This window comes from Dreissena polymorpha, chromosome 2 (genome assembly GCF_020536995.1).
Source record: "Dreissena polymorpha isolate Duluth1 chromosome 2, UMN_Dpol_1.0, whole genome shotgun sequence".
NCBI lineage: Eukaryota > Metazoa > Mollusca > Bivalvia > Myida > Dreissenidae > Dreissena > Dreissena polymorpha.
The window spans coordinates 103,120,085-103,142,799 of record NC_068356.1 but is presented as its reverse complement, the minus strand read 5'-3'; the positions used below and the strand labels follow the sequence as shown (position 1 = coordinate 103,142,799).

General features: G+C 36.3%; 1 protein-coding gene across 1 annotated transcript; it reads right to left on the bottom strand.

Annotated features, from left to right (window-relative positions):
* Nucleotides 1-273: 273 nt before the first annotated feature.
* Nucleotides 274-22,315, bottom strand: LOC127868321 (cartilage oligomeric matrix protein-like). The gene is made up of 23 exons (XM_052409970.1): nucleotides 22,203-22,315; nucleotides 21,764-21,923; nucleotides 21,228-21,388; nucleotides 19,511-19,673; nucleotides 18,937-19,167; nucleotides 17,470-17,546; nucleotides 16,179-16,427; nucleotides 15,290-15,439; nucleotides 14,944-15,048; nucleotides 14,688-14,795; nucleotides 13,707-13,857; nucleotides 13,400-13,529; nucleotides 12,725-12,810; nucleotides 12,014-12,337; nucleotides 11,472-11,671; nucleotides 11,004-11,176; nucleotides 10,201-10,425; nucleotides 9,697-9,899; nucleotides 6,824-6,894; nucleotides 3,623-3,703; nucleotides 3,051-3,248; nucleotides 767-866; nucleotides 274-720 (listed from the first exon to the last, which is right to left on the bottom strand). Exons 1-22 carry the CDS (start codon nucleotides 22,260-22,262, stop codon nucleotides 816-818), a joined length of 3,357 nt encoding a protein of 1,118 aa, XP_052265930.1. The 5' UTR covers nucleotides 22,263-22,315; the 3' UTR covers nucleotides 274-720; nucleotides 767-815.
* Between the last annotated feature and the right edge of the window lie 400 nt (nucleotides 22,316-22,715).

Genomic DNA, 22,715 nt, shown 5'->3' with positions numbered 1-22,715 from the left:
AACCCACCAAATAAAAACTTTGTTTGCAATTATATACCCAAAAAAATTTAAAGTACTTCGTCACTGAACATGCTGCTGTATATACCTTAACAAAAAATATCGGAGCACTGTTTGTCCAATCATCATGAAACTCAGTCAAAACAGTTGTCTCGATGTTATTTAGTCCGAGTTTAGAAGTGGTTCTGACTGCAACTTTTGTAAACTGTGCCACTGTAGTGTAGTTAGCAAATGTTACATGTAAAACATAAACATGGTAAACAATACAAGGGCAGACTTTTTTCACAAAGAATGTTTATTAGCAAACAGTAAACACTAAATATAATACGAAGTTATGTTGTTTTAGTATTGCATAGAGAAAACTATTAGAACCCTTTCATAAATATTTTCTACAAAAGAAGGATTATGTTAATAATTAAGGAGTATTTAAAGGTCCAAAAGAACCGGTAAACTGTGCAAATATTTTTTTACGGCAAACATCTAGTCTTTTAACATTTTCGCTCTTCTCGTTTCGTCATGCAGCAAACTGTTCTTATGATTTACATACAATCACGCATGTATCTCTACCGCAAATTCGTCGTAGAAACGTGTATGGCATTGAAATAACATTAACAAGTCCTTCACCAACATGACAAATACATATATAGCGTTCATCAAAATACAACGTAAAATAATAATTTTAAAAATAAGCAAAGAAATAAATGCTAAATAAAATATACTTTCTCAGACTTAAGAAAATGAGTTAACACCAGTAAATGAGAGAGAATTCAATAAGTATTTTTCGCTATCAAATCGATCATTGATCACCATTCTTGTCTCTAACGATTGTTTGGATAGCCGATCCTGAATTGCTTGAACTGCTCATAGCTCTGCAAAAAGTACACGGTTAACATTTAAAAGATCAATATATTTGTATTTAATAATCATTTACAGGCTAAAACATTATTGAAATAAAAATTGATATTGCGCGTAAATATATCGTCATTAACAGGGAGTTTGAATTTCAGCGATAAATCGTCTGTTGCAATATAAAGTGAACGTCATGCTGTACCAAGAGAAGAGCAATCTTAACCCATTTATGCCAAGTGGACTTTCCCATCCTTCTAAATTGGATCAATTTATTTCCAAAATAAGGGATTTCTAGTATATTTATTTCTATATTTAGAATATTTTTTACAGATTTTTTTTAAGCTAACATCGAAGAACCTGATGAGACGCCGCATCATACGGCGTCTCATCTGAGTCTACGGTGTTTGCCCAGGCCTTTTTTCAAGACGCTAGGCATAAATGGGTTAACATCACTACCATGAACAGCATTCCTTCCTATTTGTTTTTCAATAATCGCATCAGCAAATATACTGAGTTAGTTGTAAAAACGGCACACTATTACACCATAATGGTTAATCTGGCGTAAGTAATAATCATCACATATTAGGGATGGCAACGAATACCGATTTCGGTATTCGAATATTCGGTCACCCTTCCGAACGAATATTCGGATATTCGGTCAACATCTGTTGGAAAAAAGTCAACTTTGTTTACCGTACCATTACTCCATGAATTCTACTTTCGTTTTTACCGAAAGTTCACCGGAAGTGTTTAAATATTGACACAGCGTTGCCGTCGTTTATTCGAAGCTGATGTTGTTGATTACTTTTTATTGTTAAAATTGAATGACAAAAACTGTTTTTAAACTATTAATATCGTACATCAACAATAGAACGAGAAACATAATAATTCATGACGACAAAATAATTACATGACAAAACAGTTAGATCTACATATAATTAAAGCTGAACTTAAACGAATTACTTAGTATGTACATAGCCACAACCCACTTTGAACCTGTTTAACAGACTAAACAGTCAGTCTTTTAAAGTTGCCACTTTTAAAAGACACTTGGATCGGCGACTTCTTATCGGATGATGTCGTGAAATACTTCCAAGCAGCGGAAGGCGTAGGTGGCATTTTGCTTGGACAGATATTTACTTTATGCGTGTAGCAATTATATTTTCAATTAAATGAGGGTGAAATACCAAAAACATTTCTTTAAGTATAATACCTGATTGAATATTGAGTAATTAATTAATGTTTGGACCATACGATACGCAAATACTCATTAGAGGTTGAGTAAATTATTTTCTAAAAGCTTTTTTGATTGGACAACGTGATTATAACCATACGATCTGTTTTGTTTTTCACACCAAGTCGGCTCTTTCTTTACTCATTTAATCTTTGATCATTTTAAATGTAATTCGAGTTATTAGATCAATACGGGTCGGTGTTTTAATTGCCATACGGTCTTATTTGCTTTTACACAAAGTTGGCTTTTCCTTTACTAATTTAATCTTTGATAATTTTAAATGTAATTCGAGTCATTGGATCAAGTGCAGGTCGGTGTTTTGATTGCCGACGCGATTTGCACCTATCATAATGTCTGGCTTTGTTAGCGGGATTTATGACCGGTATACTGTCATCACCATAGCGACGCATTAACGCGCCTACCGGAATAAACATTATGACACGAGGAACAACTTTTTTGACAATGTTTGAAGCAAATTTTACGAATACAAAGTCTTTGATATTACTCGATTTTTTATTTTTTATTCCGAATATTCGATTCGGAAAACAGTATCCAAATATTCGGTCCGGGACCGAATATTCGGATATTCGTTGACATCCCTATCACATATATATATTGTTAAGTTTCGAGTTAAAGGGCATTTGTTCTCGTGTTTGCACAACACCACAACATTTTAAAAAAATGTGTCATAGACTCAAAAAAGAACGTATGCGATGTCTTCAAAAACGGCAATTAACACTATTGTTATATTATATGACAAATTAGTGGTTTTCTTGAGCTAAATCTTTTTTTTTTAATCACAACAATAGTACTATTCGGTCTGCATATATATGAATAATATTTCTAAAGATTTTATTTAAACAAATAGTTGTATTGTTATTAGTGAGCAAATAATAAGAATTATAACACTAAGATTGGAATGGAATTAAGGCCCCCTCCTTAACTGCAAGCCATTATCCACAATGCATACCGTGACAAATACGCCCCCATTCCTGATGGCCGTAAGTTCCTTGAGTTTGCCCGAGTTCACCAGATTCGTAGAGTTCATCGAGTCCTCCATCCGAAAATGCAGGACGTTGTACGCCTTGAGGACCGGACGTTCCACGGACGCCATCGCCACGTGCTCCTCTATCTCATCGTCTTGCAAACCTTCGTTGTATATTCGTACCTAAAGAAGCCAGTAGTTGGTTATTTTGCATTTTCTAGAAATTTCACAATCAATCGAATGTCATTTTCTATAATATTGTGTATATTAACCTTAAACATTTAAGCCCATCGAAATATTATTAAAAAACACTCCTGATTTGTAACACAAATAAACTTAATTTAAACATCATCGTATGACTTTTCCCAGTAAACGGATTACTGACCTTCACTCTTCTCTCGTCACAATAATCGGATAGATGACCTTCCTATTGTTTTCCCCACACTCGCCATTCTCTAATGACAAATGTGTGCAATGGAGCCCAACATTTCACTATACCAATTTCTACAAAATTATTATCAGTGTAAACAGTGGTATTTGGTTTGCAATTCACTTACTTCATCTATTGTTCCCCTGAAATAATTCCTTGAATCTCGTCCAATGAACATCGTCAGGTTCGATGATTCCGCTTCAACCGTCTATATTGTAAAACACAGATTTTTAAATATATATTTATTATTTTCTAATCCTTTTGCCTTCCAACATGTTTTCTCAAATTTACGTATTTCAACGTTCTTGATTTAAGGGCTGACCTGATGGACCCATTATGGCTACACATTATTAATGTTCACGTTTTCATTAATTTCATTGATATTATTCTGTCGAAACAATTTTCGTGTACAAAAATATATTACAATTAATAATTTATTTCATAATCCTTTATATATATATTATAACAATGAGAACACATACACTTATTAATCTTTTTTTAAATATGCAAGCTTATGTGAATTTTTCATAAAGCTTTTAATTCTGTTGATAACCATATTTAAGGGAACGTTTTACAGCTTTTGGCATGTTTTGAATTTTGTCATTCAATGCTTTCATTTGATAACTGTAAAAATTGGTACTGAAAAGCTCCAGTGTAAAAAAATCAGAAAGAAATAAGTAATCCCCAACAGTGCTCGAACCGCTGACCCTTGGAGTAATAGTCAAGTACTTAAACCACTTCACCGTCCGTGCTCATACACCAACAGTGCATGTTATAATTTATTTAAGCTCGTAATGTCACAAACTATAAAGATAGCAACAGAACTCTCCACATTATTCAATCGTTTTGCGTTTGAAACGCGTAGTAATTTTAAGGTATGTAAAGATGCCTTTGCACAGACGTTGTCATGTATTGAAGTTTGTCATTAATGCTTTATATTGATAATTGTAAAAATTGGATCTTAAAAGCTCTAGTAAAAAAGAAAATAATACAATTAAAGAAAGAAAAAAAAATGTAACATTCAACTGGGCTTGAACCACTGACCCCATGGAGTAAAAGTAAATCGCAAAGACCACTCGGCCATCCGTGCTAATGCTATGATTGTTGCATTTTATACTTAAATAAATATATAACAATACTCGTTGTGTCACAAAATTGAACGACAACAACAAAACTCTCCAAATTATTAAATCGTTTCGCGTTGCAAAGCTTAATAATTTTCAGGTTTTTTAAATCGTAAAAAGATGCATAAAATGGATATTTTTGAGCATGGTTAATATTCAGTATTACTGTTTCTTCACAAATATCACTAGTACAACAAAAATTTGAGCATCTGAAACATTTTTTTTTTATTTTCTCAATTTACCAAAACGTGATAAGATGCCTTTAAATCGTCAAAAGATGCATATTATGGATATTTTAGAGCATAGTAAATGTTCAGTGTAACTGTTTAATCGCAAATCTAATAACTACAACGAAAATTGAAACACATTTTTCAATTTTTGTCAATTTACCAAAAGGTGAAACGGTAACTTTAAAATCTGTTAATTGTAATTTAACAGGTCTGTCCGAATTTTTTATCAGTAAGTTGCTTTTAAGCTCACCTGAACACAGCATTATCAATGTTAGGATTGTCTTCCCCAGTTCTCCGTCTTCCGTAAAGCGTCGTCAACATTAAATTTGTGAACACACAGAGGCCACATTCTTTGCCTAATGGTCAAGAAAGTTGGTTGGAATGTTTGTCCTCACGATTTCTTTACCGAATTTGAAACTGTGTTCCGGTGGGGTCAAAATCTAGGTCACTATGTTATATCATAGAAAAAGCTTGCGAAACTTCTAAAAGTGATACTTGTTGTCAAGTTTTTCAGAAACTTTCTCAGAAGATTTGTTACAATAGTATAATCGCTTAGTTGTCAAATGATTCCGGTCCGATAAAAAAGCGATCAGCCATAGGACAGGGCAGTGTTCCTTATATGGCAATTGTGAATCCCTATGAACAGTCTTGAATTCGAATGTTTTGTCCGATTTCATTAAACTTGGTGAGAACACTTGATAACGCGGCATGAGTTCAAAAAATGTTAAAGTCTTTCGATAAAAAGACCGCCAGGGGTCTTATGTCTAATTGAACCTTCAAAACACTATAGACCTCTTTTTTTCTACTCTTCGTGAAACTTTGTTTTAATGATATCGCATACGAGTTGGAAAATTGTTCCTGTTAGCCATAGGGCGGGACAGTTTCCCTTATGAAGTTACCCAGTAAACAATATTCAAGTTACATGTTTTGTCCAATGATCTGGAACTTGCTTACTGCTAAGAGCACTAATATAATGGTCATGTTTGAAAATAGTTCCGGTCCATTTTAAAACATAGCTACAAGGGGATGGGGCTGTTTGTCTTTTATGGCTATTTTAAAAAGTATTTGAACACGTTGATTGAAAGTCACATGGGCATGAAACATGCTCGAACATTTGTTCTAACGATATCTTAGCCACGTTCATAATATATAGTTTCAGGCTATAAAGCAATCTTAGACGACGCATTTGTAATACAAAAATCACAAAATCCATGAAATTCTGCTTCAATAAGTTTTGTAACTTAAGTTTTCAGGTGAGCGACGGAGAGTCTTTAATCCGCTTGTTATTATTAATATCACGTATAAGTGATAAGTATATATACAAAAGATAAGCAACCTTAGACTTGGACTTAAAGGGGCCTTTTCATAGATTTTGGCATGTTTTCAAGTTTGTCATTAAATGCTTTATTTTGATAAATGTAAACATTGGACCTCAAAAGCTCCAGTAAAAAATCAAGAATACAATTTAAAAAAAAAAGAAAAAAAGATAACCCTCAGCAGGACTCGAACCACCGACTCCTGGAGTATTGGAGCAAAAAGCCTACGCCTTAGACCACTCGACCATCCTTCCTTATGCAATTGAAGATGTATTTTATACTTCATATACGCGATCCTAGTAGTTTCACAAAATGTAACGACAACAACAGAACTCTCCAAATTATTAAATCGTTTCGAGTTGCAACGCTTTATAATTTTCAGGTTTTTAAATCGTCAAAAATTGCATATACAGGCTATTTTAGAGCACGGTAAATGTTCAGTATCACGGTTTCCTCACAAATATCAAATCTAAATCGAAAATTTGCGAATATGAAACAACTTTTTTTCAATTTTGTCAATTAACCAAACCGTGAAAAGGCCCCTTTAACTGTTTGGAGCAATCGAGTGAATATTTAAACATATGTTTATAATTACCTTATTACTAACAGGCCTCTTAATGGCATAACGTTCATTTTACAGAACAACTCAAACATTTACCAAATTATACTTCATCACATTGCTTGCTGTATTGCTTGAGACACTGTCTATGAATATAGTCAGCTCCTCGTCTGTAATGGAATAAATTTAAATATGAATTAAAGCAAGATTAATAAATTTGACGTTAGTCTATACCCTTACCGAAAAAACAGGCCTCCTGCAAACTGTTCTTGCTAATTTGCAGCAAAGTTGCCTCAAACATGCTTTCTTGCGAACTTTGCCGCAAATTTCATTTGCATATGGGTTTGCAGCAACTTTGCCGCAAACTTAATTTGCATGGTAAAAGTTTGCTGCTGCAAATTTGCCGCAAAGTTATTGCAATGTTCCTGCAAACTTGATTTCATATGGGAGTTTGCGGTAACTTTGCTGCAAAGTTGCTGCAGAGATGCCGCAAAGTTTTTGCAAACTTTATTTGCATACGGGACTTTGCAGTATTTTTGCCGCAAAGTTCTTGCAAAGTTGCCGCAAAGTTCTTGCAAAGTTGCCGCAAAGTTCTTGCAAAGTTGTCACATGGTGAATTTTCTGTAAATGAAATTGCAAGCATACAAATATATAGTTTTCTTTTTTAAATGTTAGAAATGTCATATGAATGCTTCACCAAACACAAAACGAAACAGAAAGGTTTCGTGTTTGATTGACTATTGTATAATTTTGATTAAGTTACAAACTATATTATATTAACTTTTTGATTTACACCCTTTAAGCGATATCAATGGCTTTCTTATATATGTAAGTGAAAAAAAAGGCTTAACATTTCGTGGCAGAGTACTTACTCATAAATAAATCTAAGTATTGGTTACATTGCCATTTCATTTGGTCACTGATTAAGCAATTGGTTGTTACAACTATGATGTTTTTTTAAGATAGAGATACCTTTGACTGACTTAATATGTCTTTTATGTGACGTACTGCAAAGATAATTTGTTTCATCATTTACTTTAAATGTAAATCACCCACCAAAACAGGTATTTGAAACTTTTAAACAATATCATTAAATTAAACTTAACATTATAAGAAAAACAATACAAACCTGTTTAATAGTTCAAAGCATTTCGAAAAGACTCACTGAATTCCTCCTTTAGACTTGTTGACACACAAAATGTTGAGTTCCACATTCTACTTAATTGTTTAAGAATGTTCATCAAAGTCAGTATTTCAGGATATTGTTAAAACTTTAACTTTAAAAAGTCCAAACATTGCTTTCAAACTACACTTCAAACCAGTAACAGGTCCTGCGTGCATCTATGCATGTAAACACATTCAAATTTGACTCACAATCTGCAATGAACCAATCAGAAGAGATCCCTTCCAGAAACAGAATGTTTGCTGCAACTTTGCGGCAACTTTGCTGCAACTTTGCGGCAAACTGTTTTGTTTGCGGGAAGGTTTGCATGAAAATAAGTGCAGCTATTGTCTTCAATCTGCCATCTGAGTCAGCGTGAATTGTTAAGATTCTTGGCTAAAGAGGAAACTTGTAAATCTGGTATAACGGCAGAAAATTGTACTATTATATACTAGTATATTATTTACTGTTACAAGTTGAAATATACAGTGGCACGTGTGAGGTCAAAATTTAGATAAATTTAAGTTTTTCTTTAAGTCAATTTTGTATTAAAAATTATTCTATATATCCACTTCAAACTTGGACCCAGGACATCTGTCCACTACATAGTGGCAAGGCTGGTAACCCTGTGACCTGTATTCATAAAGTTATCTACCCTTGTTTTGCCTTAGTGCGTAACTATAATGGCCATGTTCAACTTAGATGGATTCTTAAATCTTTCAACTAGAAACTTTATGCACATTATAATTTAATGACCTATATAGGGGCGACAACTCTGTCAAGAATTTGTAAGAGTTATTCCCCCTTTTTTACTAAAAAATAGTATTCGTCAAGCATCTGAAGTCGAACGTCCAGCATCTTTTGTCAGTGCTTTTGTCGTCTGAAGAATAACTCCAAAATAAGGAAGGAATGCTAATGAATTCATTTTTGTAAATACATGTTCATACCAATGAAAATTAAAAAGATTGCACTTTTAAATAAACATACTTAACCATACAATTAATGTTTTTATATTATTTCCCTATTTAACTTTACGTACTATTCAAAGAATAAGGAGAGCTATCATACTAATCACCAGAGCTTCTGCATTCTTGTCCTAATGCTACTTTGAAATATTATTTAGTCCATTGACATATTTTATTGTTTGTAATTTTGCGCAGTTGTTTACAATCATGACCTAACATTTAAATCAGGCAAGAGTAGGCAACTCTCTGATGCATTTTGTTGAAAGTATGCCCATTTTTTACTAAGAAAACTACTATTACTATAGTAAGCCAATGTTGAGAGTTTTTACAACAGTAATATTGATAGGATCAAACTCAGTTCATATTCTAATATTTACATGTAGGGAATTAACATTTTGTCATAAAATACGGAGATTTTGGCAAAGTTCCTGCAACATCAATATTATATCAAAGTTTCTTGCAAGTTCCTGCAATGTCAATATTTTAAATAAAAGTTTCTTGTAAAGTTCCTGCAACACTTATATTTTGAAAAAGTTTCTTGCTAACTTCTTGCAAACTCTTCGGCTAGCCGCAAAGTTCTTGCAACTTTGCAGAAACTTTGCAGTTAGCCGCAAAGTCCTGCAAAGTTCTTGCAAACCTTCTCGAAAACAAAAAAGTTTGCCGCAAATTTGCTGCAAAGTTGCTGCAACGTTTCAGCAAACATTCTGTGTCTGTAAGGGCACTACTCTATTTAGAAATGAAACACGCATTTAATTATAACCCTGATATTAAACAATTGTTACCATTACACCATCCTGTGTCGTATTTTACGTGCATTTATTTAAATGTATTGTGTTAAAGCTCACCCTCAATTCTGTACCGAAAGATGACGTCATACCACTGCGCAGCTTCGAGTGTCTGCAATGACGTCACAGTGTAGTTCCCATAGACACCAACAACCTTTCCGGCAACTATAGACAGGCAGATGAACTCGCTGCCTGCGCAGAACACCGGGTACGGACCGGAAGTGTATCCCGCGTCTAAATATATCCATGCTTCAATGGTAAAACTAAAAAAAAAAACAAGTATAATCGGCAAATGAAATTGATTCATGGTAAAAGCTAGATTTTGAGTTTTGATGGAGGCGAAGCAAATTTATATTACTAAACCAAAATAAGTTATAGAAAGAATTCACATCATTGTTCAGGGAAACATGAAAATGGTGCTCTTAAAATTATGAAAATCGCGTTGGCGTTTGTTCAAGTTATAAACGTTGTCAAAAGAAATATTCGTCATCTGCATGATGTTCATATTCGGCAATTTTCAAAACACTCTACTCATATCTGTATAACAGTGAAATGATGTCATGCCTATATTCTAGACCGAGTTCAATGGCATCATTCAGCTCCACGTAGTTGTCCACGCCGTTCATGTACAGTCCCTGGTTGGTGTGCTCGAGGCAGTCGGCTCGCAGGTTGGACCAGATCATCGGGAACTCGCCAAACTGGAACACGCCCAGACGGCCACCAGTAATAGCGCTGTTGTATAGGGCCTCAGAGTCGGCCATCAGCGTAGTACCTTGGTACACCTTCAAACTGAGGAAGAAAAAAAATGTCTGAATTATATTGGCCCATTTCAAATATGTAGTTAATGTAAAACACAAATGACTAATTCAAATGGGACGCAAAAGGCTTCAATTTTTGCTTATTTAATACATGGTATGGCTTAGAATTTACATCAAATACCGCGGACTTTACCCGCTTAGAAACAAATATTATTCAGAAAGCAACCGCCTTGTCTGTGCACGTCTTTTATTATTTGTTGCAAGGATATGCGTGAACATCTATTTACACACACATCATGTTTCTTCTGGTGGGCCTGTATAGTATACTTGATGTATCCAGTGGTGAACCTGTATAACTTACTGAATGTATCAAGTGGTTAGCCTGTATAACACACTGTATGTATCTAGTGGTGGGCCTGTATAACATACTGTATGTATCCAGTGGTGGGCCTGTATAGCATACTGTATGTATCCAATGATGGGCTTGTATAACCTACTGTATGTATCTTGTGGTTGGCCTTGTATACCATACTGTATGTATCCAGTGGTGGGCCTGTATAACCTGTATAACACACTGTATGTATCCAGTGGTAGGCCTGTATAACATACTTGATGTATCCAGTGGTGGGCAAGTGTGTAAGGTACCATCTGTAGGACTTTTTGGGCTGCCAACCCTGCATCTTGGGGTCCTGCCATATCATGGTAGATATACCAGGGGTACTGTAGCTGTGCCAAAGCGCCTCTGCTAAAGTCGAATTGGGCCCGTACGAGGAGTCGATAAGCTTAAGCGTTAATAATAATTTTTCATATAAATCTTTAATATCAAAATTAACTTTTCACTTTTAATTTGTATATTTATCAATATGCACATTATTTTAGTCATTGAATTTCCAAGTTGTACAATAAACCCATGCACACGCGCACATAGGTTTACCGTTATAGTTACTGGAGCAAACGGCATGGTTATGAAAGCTGTATTCGCTGAAATTATAAGTTTATCTAAACCCCCACAGCAACTCATCATTTGACAAAGTCTTTGAAACAATATCTGTAAATCATAATGCTTATTACAATCACCTTAATATGCACCCCCTGAATACCGCCTTTGTATGTGGAATCACCCCCATCCTTGTAGTTGTAGTGAACTCCCTTCCACATGACGACGTAGAACTTTCGGTTGTTCGTATAGCCGAACACGAACCCGAAATATTTGTCTGCTGAGGACTGCGTTGTAAACCAGGTACCTTTGAATTCCACGGCTCCGTACCTTTGTTTTCCTTAAAAGTAATAAAAACGTACAATAACGCATTGGTATAATTGCATTTAAAGCATTTAATATGTTACAACTTGTCAATGAATTGTGATAAGTCGATTGACACAAATCATTATAAATGGTGAAGAGCTTCTACATCGACCTATTTCAATCCATGATAAACAAGCTATGCAGATTACTAAAACAAAAATAAAACACAAAACGAAATTCGTATTCTTACAAATATTCTATTATAAAATATGAAGTGTTCAGTTAAAAAAAAGGTCTCGGTTTGCACAACACGTAATACATATTTGTATTGTGTTCTCGTAAAATGAAACACGTGGCTTTTACAAACATTCCCTACCAATCAACATGGTTGGCATTCCCGTGTGTGCCAACTGCATGATTTCCCCTCCATTATTTTTCACAAGCCACCTCGGCATTGCAGTGGTCAATGACGGGTCCAGGTTCACGGTGAAATATGACTTAAACGAGGTGGTCTGTATTGTCGGGTTGAAGGGGCACGTGTCGTTCTTGTCGGCGATACCGTCGCCGTCTGTATCCCCCTCGCATGCGTCCCCCACGCCGTTCCCATCGGTGTCTGTATTGTCGGTGTTTTTCAGATATGGACAGGTGTCTATGCTGTTGTTGATACCATCGCCATCAATGTCAGTATCGCACATGTCACCTTAAACGTGGTAACGTCAACACAATGCACAGTATATCCAACAAAGCTCCTCATACGCCTGGTTTTCCATGCATTATGTATATATATTTATGCATATTTCAATAACGTTTAGTTAATAGTAGGGCTCAATGAAAACATGTACTTTTAAATTAATCTAGCTGACCATATTCATAGTCAGTGTCTCAAATCTAGAGCTGCAATTCATCGATTATTTTGATTGGCTTGGTCCATAAATTCGAAAAGTATGTTCACGCATGCTCGAACATATGAATATAACGTTTATATAAAATAAGTTTTAAATTTCCGCAAAGGATATTATCACTCACGTTACCAAAAGATTGAACAAAAAAAGTTAATATCTCTTCAAGCATATGTAAAAATACTTACCTCCATCGACGCCATCAATATTACTTTGGTCCGCATTCATATAATCGGGGCAGTTGTCGACATTGTCTGTAACACTGTCGCCATCTCTAAAATGAAACAAAAGACCGTGTTTCTTTATTAATATATTATAAGTTATATCAATAGGTTTTGATTAATCATCTAATAAACATAAGGATATATTGGTTGCGAGAGTTTTTGTTTATTACTAACAGATTTCTAAACAAACAAACACTTTTTTCCACGTGTAACACCCTAATCATATGGACTAGGTTACAATACATACACAACCTAATGCTTACATACCAATAATATTTCGCTGCTGACGTGAACGTATATTTACGGAATTCATATTCTGGATATAAAATAACGCATACGGCGAATTAACCCATTTATACCTAGTGGACTCTCCCATCCTTCTAAATTGGACTAATTTATTTCCAAAGTTAGGGATGTCTAGTATATTTATATCTATATTTAGAATATTTCTTACAGATTTTTTTAAAAGCAAACAGCGCAGACCCTGATGAGACGCCGCATCATGCGGCGTCTCATCTGGGTCTACGCTGTTTGCCAAGGCCTTTTTTCTAGACGCAAGGCATAAATGGGTTAAAATTTCATTTAGAGGGCATGTAACGGTATTGAAATATTATAAATTCTGTTGGTATGGAGCTGTACCTGTCGATGTTAGTCGTACCAGATTCATCGCAAACATCACCCACAAAGTTGTCATTTGAGTCAGCCTGGTCCGAGTTAAAAATATTGGGGCAGTTGTCAGAGGTATCGGGAACTCCATCACCGTCAGTGTCTAGCGAAACATTAATATGTTTGTCATCATTGATTTTAACATGATATATAAATACACTCAAATATACGACATTCATACAGACCATTACATACTCAGAGAGGACATTTCTTATTTTAATCACGTATGTTTTGCAATTGTTCTTATGACTGTAGACAAATTAACAAACCAATAACATACCATTATATGGATCACATGCGTCACCGACACCGTTTAAGTCCACATCCTTCTGGTAAGGGTTGCTTACGTTGCGGCAATCTTCGCAAGCATCACCCACCCAGTCACCGTCCGCATCAGTTTGGTTGAAATTGGACACAAACTGACAGTTGTCCTGTCCGCATAGAATAAGATCATTAACCCATTTATGCCTAGTGGACTCTCCCATTCTTATAAATTGGATTAATTTATTTCCAAAATTAGGAATGTCTAGTATATTTATTTCTAAATTCAGAATATTTCTAACAAAAATTCCTTTAAGCAAACAGCGTAGACCCTGATGAGACGCCGCATCATGCGGCGTCTCATCTGGGTCTACGCTGTTTGCCAAGGCATTTTTTTCTAGACGCTAGGCATAAATGGGTTAATGTAGGCATGTCAAATGTATCAAAATATGGAAGTGAACATCATAGTCCTAAATCAAAATTTAAATGGGCCATGCTCTGTGAAAAGGAGGTTTAATGCATGTGCGTAAAGTGTCGTCCAAGTTTAGCCTTTACAGTCCGCACAGGCTAATAAAGGACGACACTTTCCGCTTTTATGATATTTTCTGTTTAAAGAAAGTCTCTTCTTAGTAAAAAATCCAGTTTAGGCGGAGAGTGTCGTCCCTGCTTAGCCTGTGCGGACTGGGACGGCACTTTACGCACATGCATTAAAACCTCTTTTAACAGAGCACAGGTCTCATATTGTACAAAATATATCACCTTTATCTCAGTCTTCAAACTTTCTTTTCCATAAATTCCGAGTTGAATAACACATTTTAACAGGATAACTCAATTTGTGAATTGTATTACTAATATTAAATCCTTTATTAAATTTTACGCATGGTTGTGTCCTCTCAACTTTATATTAACGGTCATATATTATCGAATTATAAATTTGAAATTTATAAATTTAGATAAGAGTTAAAACCATTCGTTGTAATTCAATGACGGGTTTTCTCACCAGCCAATCATATCGCCCGTCACTATCATCGTCGTCATCACAATTGTCACCGAACGAATCCCCATCGGTGTCTTCCTGCATGCTATTTGATATGATACGGCAAATATCCTGTAGCAGAAAGCTTACAAATTTTCATACTCTATTTACAAGAACTTGTTCGAGAATTTTCTGTATTATTTGCATACCGCAATCAAATCGGATATCTTAAACTTAGACATAAATTAAAAAATTTTATTTTTCAAAACATAAAGTATACCCGTTTACATCCCCAGTCCAGACACGGGATTCCAACATCCGGGAAGCCGTCGTTGTCGGAATCTAGTCCGCACAAATTGCCTGGACCGGCGTAACCGGCTTTGCACTGCGGAATAAGTAACTTGAAATTAAGTGACACAATAGGATGATATGTTTTTTTGCGGATAATCTTCCATATACTAGTATATTCTTGTCGAAAAGACAGAGTAACCTTGCATACAGTTTTGCTTTTGAAAAAATGTTGGTAATGATGCTTATATTTTTTTAAAGAAACCGACCTTTATTTCCACAATCATATTAGTTGCATTAAAATGACCGTTATATAACGAATCACATAGCACACTAACCACGCATCTATACTGTGCTGGTCCTAGGTACACGCAGTCAGCCTCCGGTATACAAGTATGCGCTTTTGATATACAGAAGTTGTCTAGGTAACAGCCGCTTTTGTTGGTCCCCATGTAACCCGAGGCACAGAAACTACAGTAGTAACTGCCCTAGAAACAAAAATAAAAGACAGGTCAATGAATAATTAGTAATTGAACACGCGATTTCGTCTTAATATCGCTTAACAAATATAACACAACAGACAAAACTTACTAACTGAAAGATGACACCACCCCTCCTTTTTCTTCAAGGGGCCTTTTCACGTTTTGGAAAAGTGACAAAATAAAAAAAGTTTCAGAATCGCAAATTTTCTTTGCAGTAATGATATTTGTGAGGAAACAGTAAAACTGAACATTTACCATGCTCTAACATATCCATTATATGCATCTTTTGACGATTTAAAAGCCAGAAAATTATAAAGCGTCGCAACGCGAAACGATTGTATAATTTGGAGAGTTCGGTTGTTGTCGTTATATTTGGTGATACCACGAGGATTGCATATATAAAGTTTTAAATACATCACTCATTGTATGAGTATGGATGGCCGAGCGGTCTAAGCGATAGACGTTTACTCCAGGGGTCAGTGTTTCGAGCCCTGTTGAGGGTCACTTTTTTTCTTTCTTTAATTTTATTATTGATTTTTACCGATAAAGCATTTACTGACAAACTTTTGCGAAAAGGCCCCCTTAATGGGATATTTAGTATGATTTCTTAATTTTTTATGGTAAAAACATAAATTATAAATCATTCATGTCATGTAACTGTACGAGTTTGTAGTTGGTTGCGTCGATGAATTCCTCATGTTTATATTTAGTCGAAACACTGCAAATACAAATTATTTTTACTCACGATTGTATTGACACACTTCATCAATGGGTCACATCCGCCGTTGTTTACCGCACACTCGTTGATATCCTCGCAAGTCTGGTTGGTAAAGTTTGACCTCTCGAGGTTCTTATAGATGAACACCCGCCTGTGCTTGTCCCAGGTGTACGCATCTTCATAGGTTCCCGTGTATCCCTCGGGACACTCAAGACATTGGTACCCGGGCTCAGTGTTGATGCAACGGTCCATGAAACAGGGCTTGTACTTGTAACACTAGAAACAAATCGTTTTTTTTTGTCTATCGAATTTATAGGAACATCTTAAACGATGAAATTCAAAAGAAATTTTTATTTATATATTATTCATTGATTTGAACTTTATTTTAAATAAGTAATTATATTCTCTGAATGTTTTCGGATCTGATATTACCCATTAATGCCTAGTGGACTTAGTGGATTTATTTCTATGTTTAAAATATTTCTTACAGAAATTCCTTTAAGCAAACAGCGCAGACCCTGATGAGACGCAGCATCATGCGGCGTCTCATCTGGGTAAATGCTGTTTGCCAAGGCTTTTTTCTAGACGCTAGGCATAAATGGGTTAAATTGGAAATAACACAAAATATCAATTTCTGCACTTTCTGCCTGAGTAAGACCTGACTATAAAATTTATGATGTTTTAAAACTATACATATTTCTGTAGCATACGGATGGTACCACATTCCACATGTGTCTCAAAACACCACTAATTTCTAAACAATGACCCTACATACCAATGTGCGTTAGCTGACAAACCGGTTATTATCTTTGTAAAAAACTTGTTACTCAAGCAGCTTTTTGACGAAAGACAAAAATCCAAAAAACATCATCATCATCATCATCATCATCATCATCATCATCATCATCATCATCATCATCATCATCATCATCATCATCATCATTATCATCATCATCAGCAGCAGCAGCATCAGCATCATCATCATCATCATGTTTTTGAATTACTAAAATAAGTTGTTATATAGTGGGTAAACAATACGGATAAATACAATGACTGGCCGATCGTGTTTTTCATAGAGTTATAAAATACTTACTATAAACAATACAAGAACCCGTTGTTCACATTAATTTGTGGAATTTTTTTTGTTAGACCAACAAAAAACATATTTATATTACCGTGTTAAATGAGCACCAAAAAATTATCAACGGCAGAATAATTTCGCAAATCTACCCCCTCCGTCGGAAATTTAGGGCATAAGTCTCATGGAAATGAGCTAGTTTTAATCATGTTAGATGAAAGACAAATGGGCTTGAACTACCTCATCGATATCTGTACAGTTAACACCGTCTCCTTTAAGACCAGCTCCGCAAGGCACGCATCCAGAATCACGTGATCCTGCAAGTAATTGCAAACATGTAAATATACATGGACCTACTTATATTATGATGTACACCTTGATTGAAAAGGCGCAGTATCAATTTCATTTAAACACATAAATAGAAGATATAAAGTTGCATCGGTTAGCCTTCTTCAATAAATAAAGCATTTTGTATAGCAAATAGCAAATACAAGTATTTATTCAAAATAAGTAACACTAAATTTCAAAAAAATAAATATAGATCACACGTCTTCGTTTATTTTAACATTTGATCAGTTGCCAAAATCGTCTAAAGGGGGAAAAAGTATCGACAAACTCGTTAAAAATTAATGTCATCAACTTAATTCAATCAAACAAATACCAAATAACGAATAGAATCTCATAATCGTCTAAATATAAAACACAATTATGTTAACTGATACACCAGATTCTGGAAAGGATGAGATTACAAAGTTCAAATAGTAGAGTTTTGAAATCCAATAATTGCATTTCACGGTTATTATTTTTTAACACAAAGTATACGCGCATACGAAGAACAAATCAAAACCCATACAAAACACCTGAGTTATTGTACATCTGGCGATGATATTGAATTTGAGAGCGACAAAATATTATCTTTGTTGAGTTGGTGAGTCCGCAATGCAGTTTTTAATACAGTAACTAATCACATGGAATTCTTAGTACAAAGAATTTTACTATTTCAATGCAACTACTAATAACTTTACATAAATACGACACATGCAAATGATGTTACGGTGAATGCAAATCACAAATGTAAGTGTTCATATGTTAATGAATGTATTATATTTATGATTAAATCTAAATAAGGGACGAGACACAATTACGTACAGTGCAAAGTCACGCGGAAAGAGGCGCACGTTTTAAGTGAAAAACTATAAGGGCATGATTTAACGAACCTTTTTAATAAAAAGTACGTTACATTTTAATATTAAAATCCATAATTATACGCCCATCTCTCTTAACTGGAGTTACACAGTTATTTCGAATCGTAATTAACACTAATTTTTTTGTTGGTTTGAAGCTACATAATTGACGTTATTTTTGTATCGTGAACATCACTTTCTCATAAGTTTGTTTACTGCTTAGTTTTGCTGTGAAAGATTCTGTGCAAAAATCATTTGTGGAATATATTTGGAACAGTTTATTTTTATTCTAATAAAACCCTTTTGGTACAATCGTCACTAAGGAATAAAATGTACAACATACACAACACTTTCATAGTTTTTAAGCTATGCATAAGGGCTTGAAAAATTCATTACTGAAATAAGCAAACAACTACAAGGTTTACTGCAACGCGTCATTACAAAAAGATCATAACACACCTATTGAATTACTATATTACCTTAAATTAAGCAAAAACAAATTGTCTAACACGAAGGAACATACCTGTATTGTAGCAGTAAGAGTAGTCGTAGCACTTGTTTCCATTGAGACAAGGACACTGAACTGCGTCCTGACACAGCAAACAGCCGGATGTCCCGTCCGTGTACTCCTCTGGGGCACATCTATCACAAACGGTTTTCCTCGTGGCGCTATAGTAACCAGGGTCACACGTGATGCACGAGCTTGCTCCAGTATTGTTCTGATAGGTGCCCGCCAAACAAGGAATACAATGCTCTGCAGACATAACAATCAACTTAAAATATAGAGGGTCGATGGCTAAAAGGGAGCATGTGTTGTCTAACATTAGAAACTATCAACATGCTAAGGCAATCGCAATTAGCTTCCATAGAACAGTTATCTCTTGAATATTGTATTATCATTATAAACATCTAACAGCCATATACGGTGTAAGGTTACCAGCACACACATTAATTCTATGTTATCCATGAATGGTTCATACGACTACATGGGTCAGCATTTGTATTACTTGTATAAATTGTACAACCCTAATGCATGTAATAATGTTGAAGGTATTCTCCATACTGATGTAAAAAATAATGTATGAGCAGTGAAAAACCTGTGTTTCCGTCCGAATATGATCCCGCCTCGCATTTTGTCCTGATACCCGCGTGGCAAGCGTACCCCTTTTCACAAAGGGTACACGACCCTGGACATGAGGTGTTGGTACATTCTGCATAGTGGTATAGCTCACATGGTTTGGCATAGCCGTCAGAACATATCTGAAAATCGTATATATAAATTAAAATGTAATTTGAATAAATTGTTTTCAAAACTTAGTATTGCAATCAAGTAAAATACATGTACATGTTGTATAGATTTATGGTCTTTGTTTACACAGATTATCTACGTGGTCTTCTTTATTTTAGCTGGAGTGCACTGAAATCGTAAAGCTAATTAAAACGATATTGAGTCCGTTTTCTGGGTAAAACTTGTAGTCATTGATGCATTTATTGTTTAATTAATTAATTATTTAATTTTGTGTGGGGGTGGGGGGTCTACTGAATGATCCCAAAGTGCGGGGAGGGGAGGGGGGGGGTCTACTGAATGATCCCAAGGTGCGGGGAGAGGGGGATCTACTGAATGATCCCAAAGTGCGGGGAGGAGGGGTCTACTGAATGATCCCAAAGTGCGGGGAGGGGGGGGTCTACTGAATGATCCCAAAGTGCGGGGAGGGGGGGATCTACTGAATGATCCCAAAGTGCGGGGAGGGGGGTCTACTGAATGATCCCAAAGTGCGGGGAGGAGGGATCTACTGAATGATCCCAAAGTGCGGGGAGGGGGGGTCTACTGAAAGATCCTAAAGTGCGGGTAGGGGGGGGGTCTACTGAATGATCCCAAAGTGCGGGCAGGGGGGATCTACTGAATGATCCCAAAGTGCGGGGAGGGGGGATCTACTGAATGATCCCAAAGTGCGGGGAGGGGGGGGTCTACTGAATGATCCCAAAGTGCGTGGATGGGGGGGGGGGTCTACTGAATGATCCCAAAGTGCGGGGAGGGGGGATCTACTGAATAATCTCAAAGTGCGGGGAGGGGGATCTACTGAATGATCCCAAAGTGCGGGGATGGGGGGGGTCTACTGAATGATCCCAAAGTGCGCGGAGGGGGGGTCTACTGAATGATCCCAAAGTGCGGGGAGGGGGAGATCTACTGACTGATCCCAAAGTGCGGGGAGGGGGGATCTACTGAATGATCCCAAAGTGCGGGGAGGGGGGATCTACTGAATGATCCCTAAGTGCGGGGAGGGGGGGGGATCTACTGAATGATCCCAAAGTGCGGGGATGGGGGGAGTCTACTGAATGATCCCAAAGTGCGGGGAGGGGGGGTCTACTGAATGATCCCAAAGTGCGGGGAGGGGGGGGGGTCTACTGAATGATCCCAAAGTGCGGGAGGGGGGTCTTCTGAATGATCCCAAAGTGCGGGGAGGGGGGGGGGGTCTACTGAATGATCCCAAAGTGAGGGGAGGGGGGGGGGGTCTACTGAATGATCCCAAAGTGCTGATCGATTCCGGAGCCCCCCAGTCGTTAGGCAGACGCCATATCCAATACGCCATGTTGAAATAGGTAAAGCTTATTATTTTTAATGTGTTGATCTTAGTTGTGTCGTCTGTTATTTATCTTTTAAACAAATAAGATCATCTGATTATTAACATTATTTATACCTTAAATCATTACTTTTTGCAAATGATGTATCTTAATATACAGGGGAATCTGTAAATGCTATTGCAATAACGGTTCAAATACATAGCATAAGACAAGATGAAACTGTTGAATTACCCATCCAGGCGGGCAGGTTGTGCATTCAGAGGCCAAACCGAATGAGTGTTCCACTGGGTTCCGGTCACAGGTTCCGTTACCTAAACAACGACCGCAGGGTTTCTGAACACCATCGCCTTCACAGTAATACGCGGTCTCACAGCGCATGCAGCTCACATCGTCTGAATAAATATGGTAGAAATACTATTTCATCTGCGTAATAGAAACACAGACACACATGGCAAACGCTTACAAGAGAATGCGCTAACTCCAATTCACATTCATTGTTATATTACATAGTAGTTTACAAATAGAACGTGTTGTTCAATCTGGATATGCATGTTTAGATGTTTACTCTAAAGATAACGATTTGAACTCCGTTCTAAGTTTGAAGTGTTCAGGGCTATCGATTTATTGTATCCGAACACAACACAGAATGAATTATAAACTGATGGTTTTAACAACTAACAATATTTGATAAAAGAAGTTGAATGTTTACAATGTGGTTAAACTTTCTTAGTTTATGTCATTGGTGGAAATATATAAACTTAACAGACAGAAAAGCTGTTCCGCTTGAGAGCATCCGTTGAACTCGAGTCTCATGGAAATGTTGGCGGAATGCCAGGCCTGAGGGTTGACCCTGATCTTCGTGCTAAGAACGGGAGGCTGTAAGGTATGTTTTACAACGGTCGTGCGGTCCGTGTTTCCAGCAAAGACCTGAATGAGAAATAATTTGTGAACTTAAAAAAATATTCGGTAAAACAAAAAATGTTTTATATCAAATACTACAGATACTCAAAATGCACATGTAAACGCTGCAAATAAAGTTAAGAGTTGAAGCATTTGAACATTATTTTTAATTCATGTATACAGCTACACATCACATGAAAAAAAATTGTGCAGGTAATGTGACGCTGGACAATATTGCTACATACTTTTATAATGTACAGTTGTTAGCGAAAACTACATTTTTCTACAGTTGTATTACGTCCCAACCTCTTGTCCAGAGTCTGCCTTGTAGGTGACCCAGGAGGCGTTTGCACCATCATAATACATTATCTTGAAGGTCGTGACCCATTCGTCGGCGTCAGCTCGGCCTTGGATCTGCACGGCTGTGAACTTGTACGGCATCCCCATATCCACCTCGACATGCTGGTCGGTATCAGCCACTCCGGCAACCCAGGCACCTGCCAGCTCGCTGTACACGTCTGCAGGATGTTCAGGATACCATAGTTTAGACGTATTCAAGTATAAGTTAAAAATAGACATATAAAAATGTCTTCCGTGGAACTATTTAAGTTCAAATAGGTTGTTTGCAGACAAATATACTATTATACTAAAAATTATTACGTGGGTCAAACAGTCACTTGTCGTGCATACTTTTGTTTGCATTCGCACTAAACAACTAATAATTACTAGTATCAAATCATAATATTTGCGAAAATTATGATGTATGTAAAATTCGGAAAAGTAGTACACACTTTCTAGTTGATTAATGCGCGCACGTCC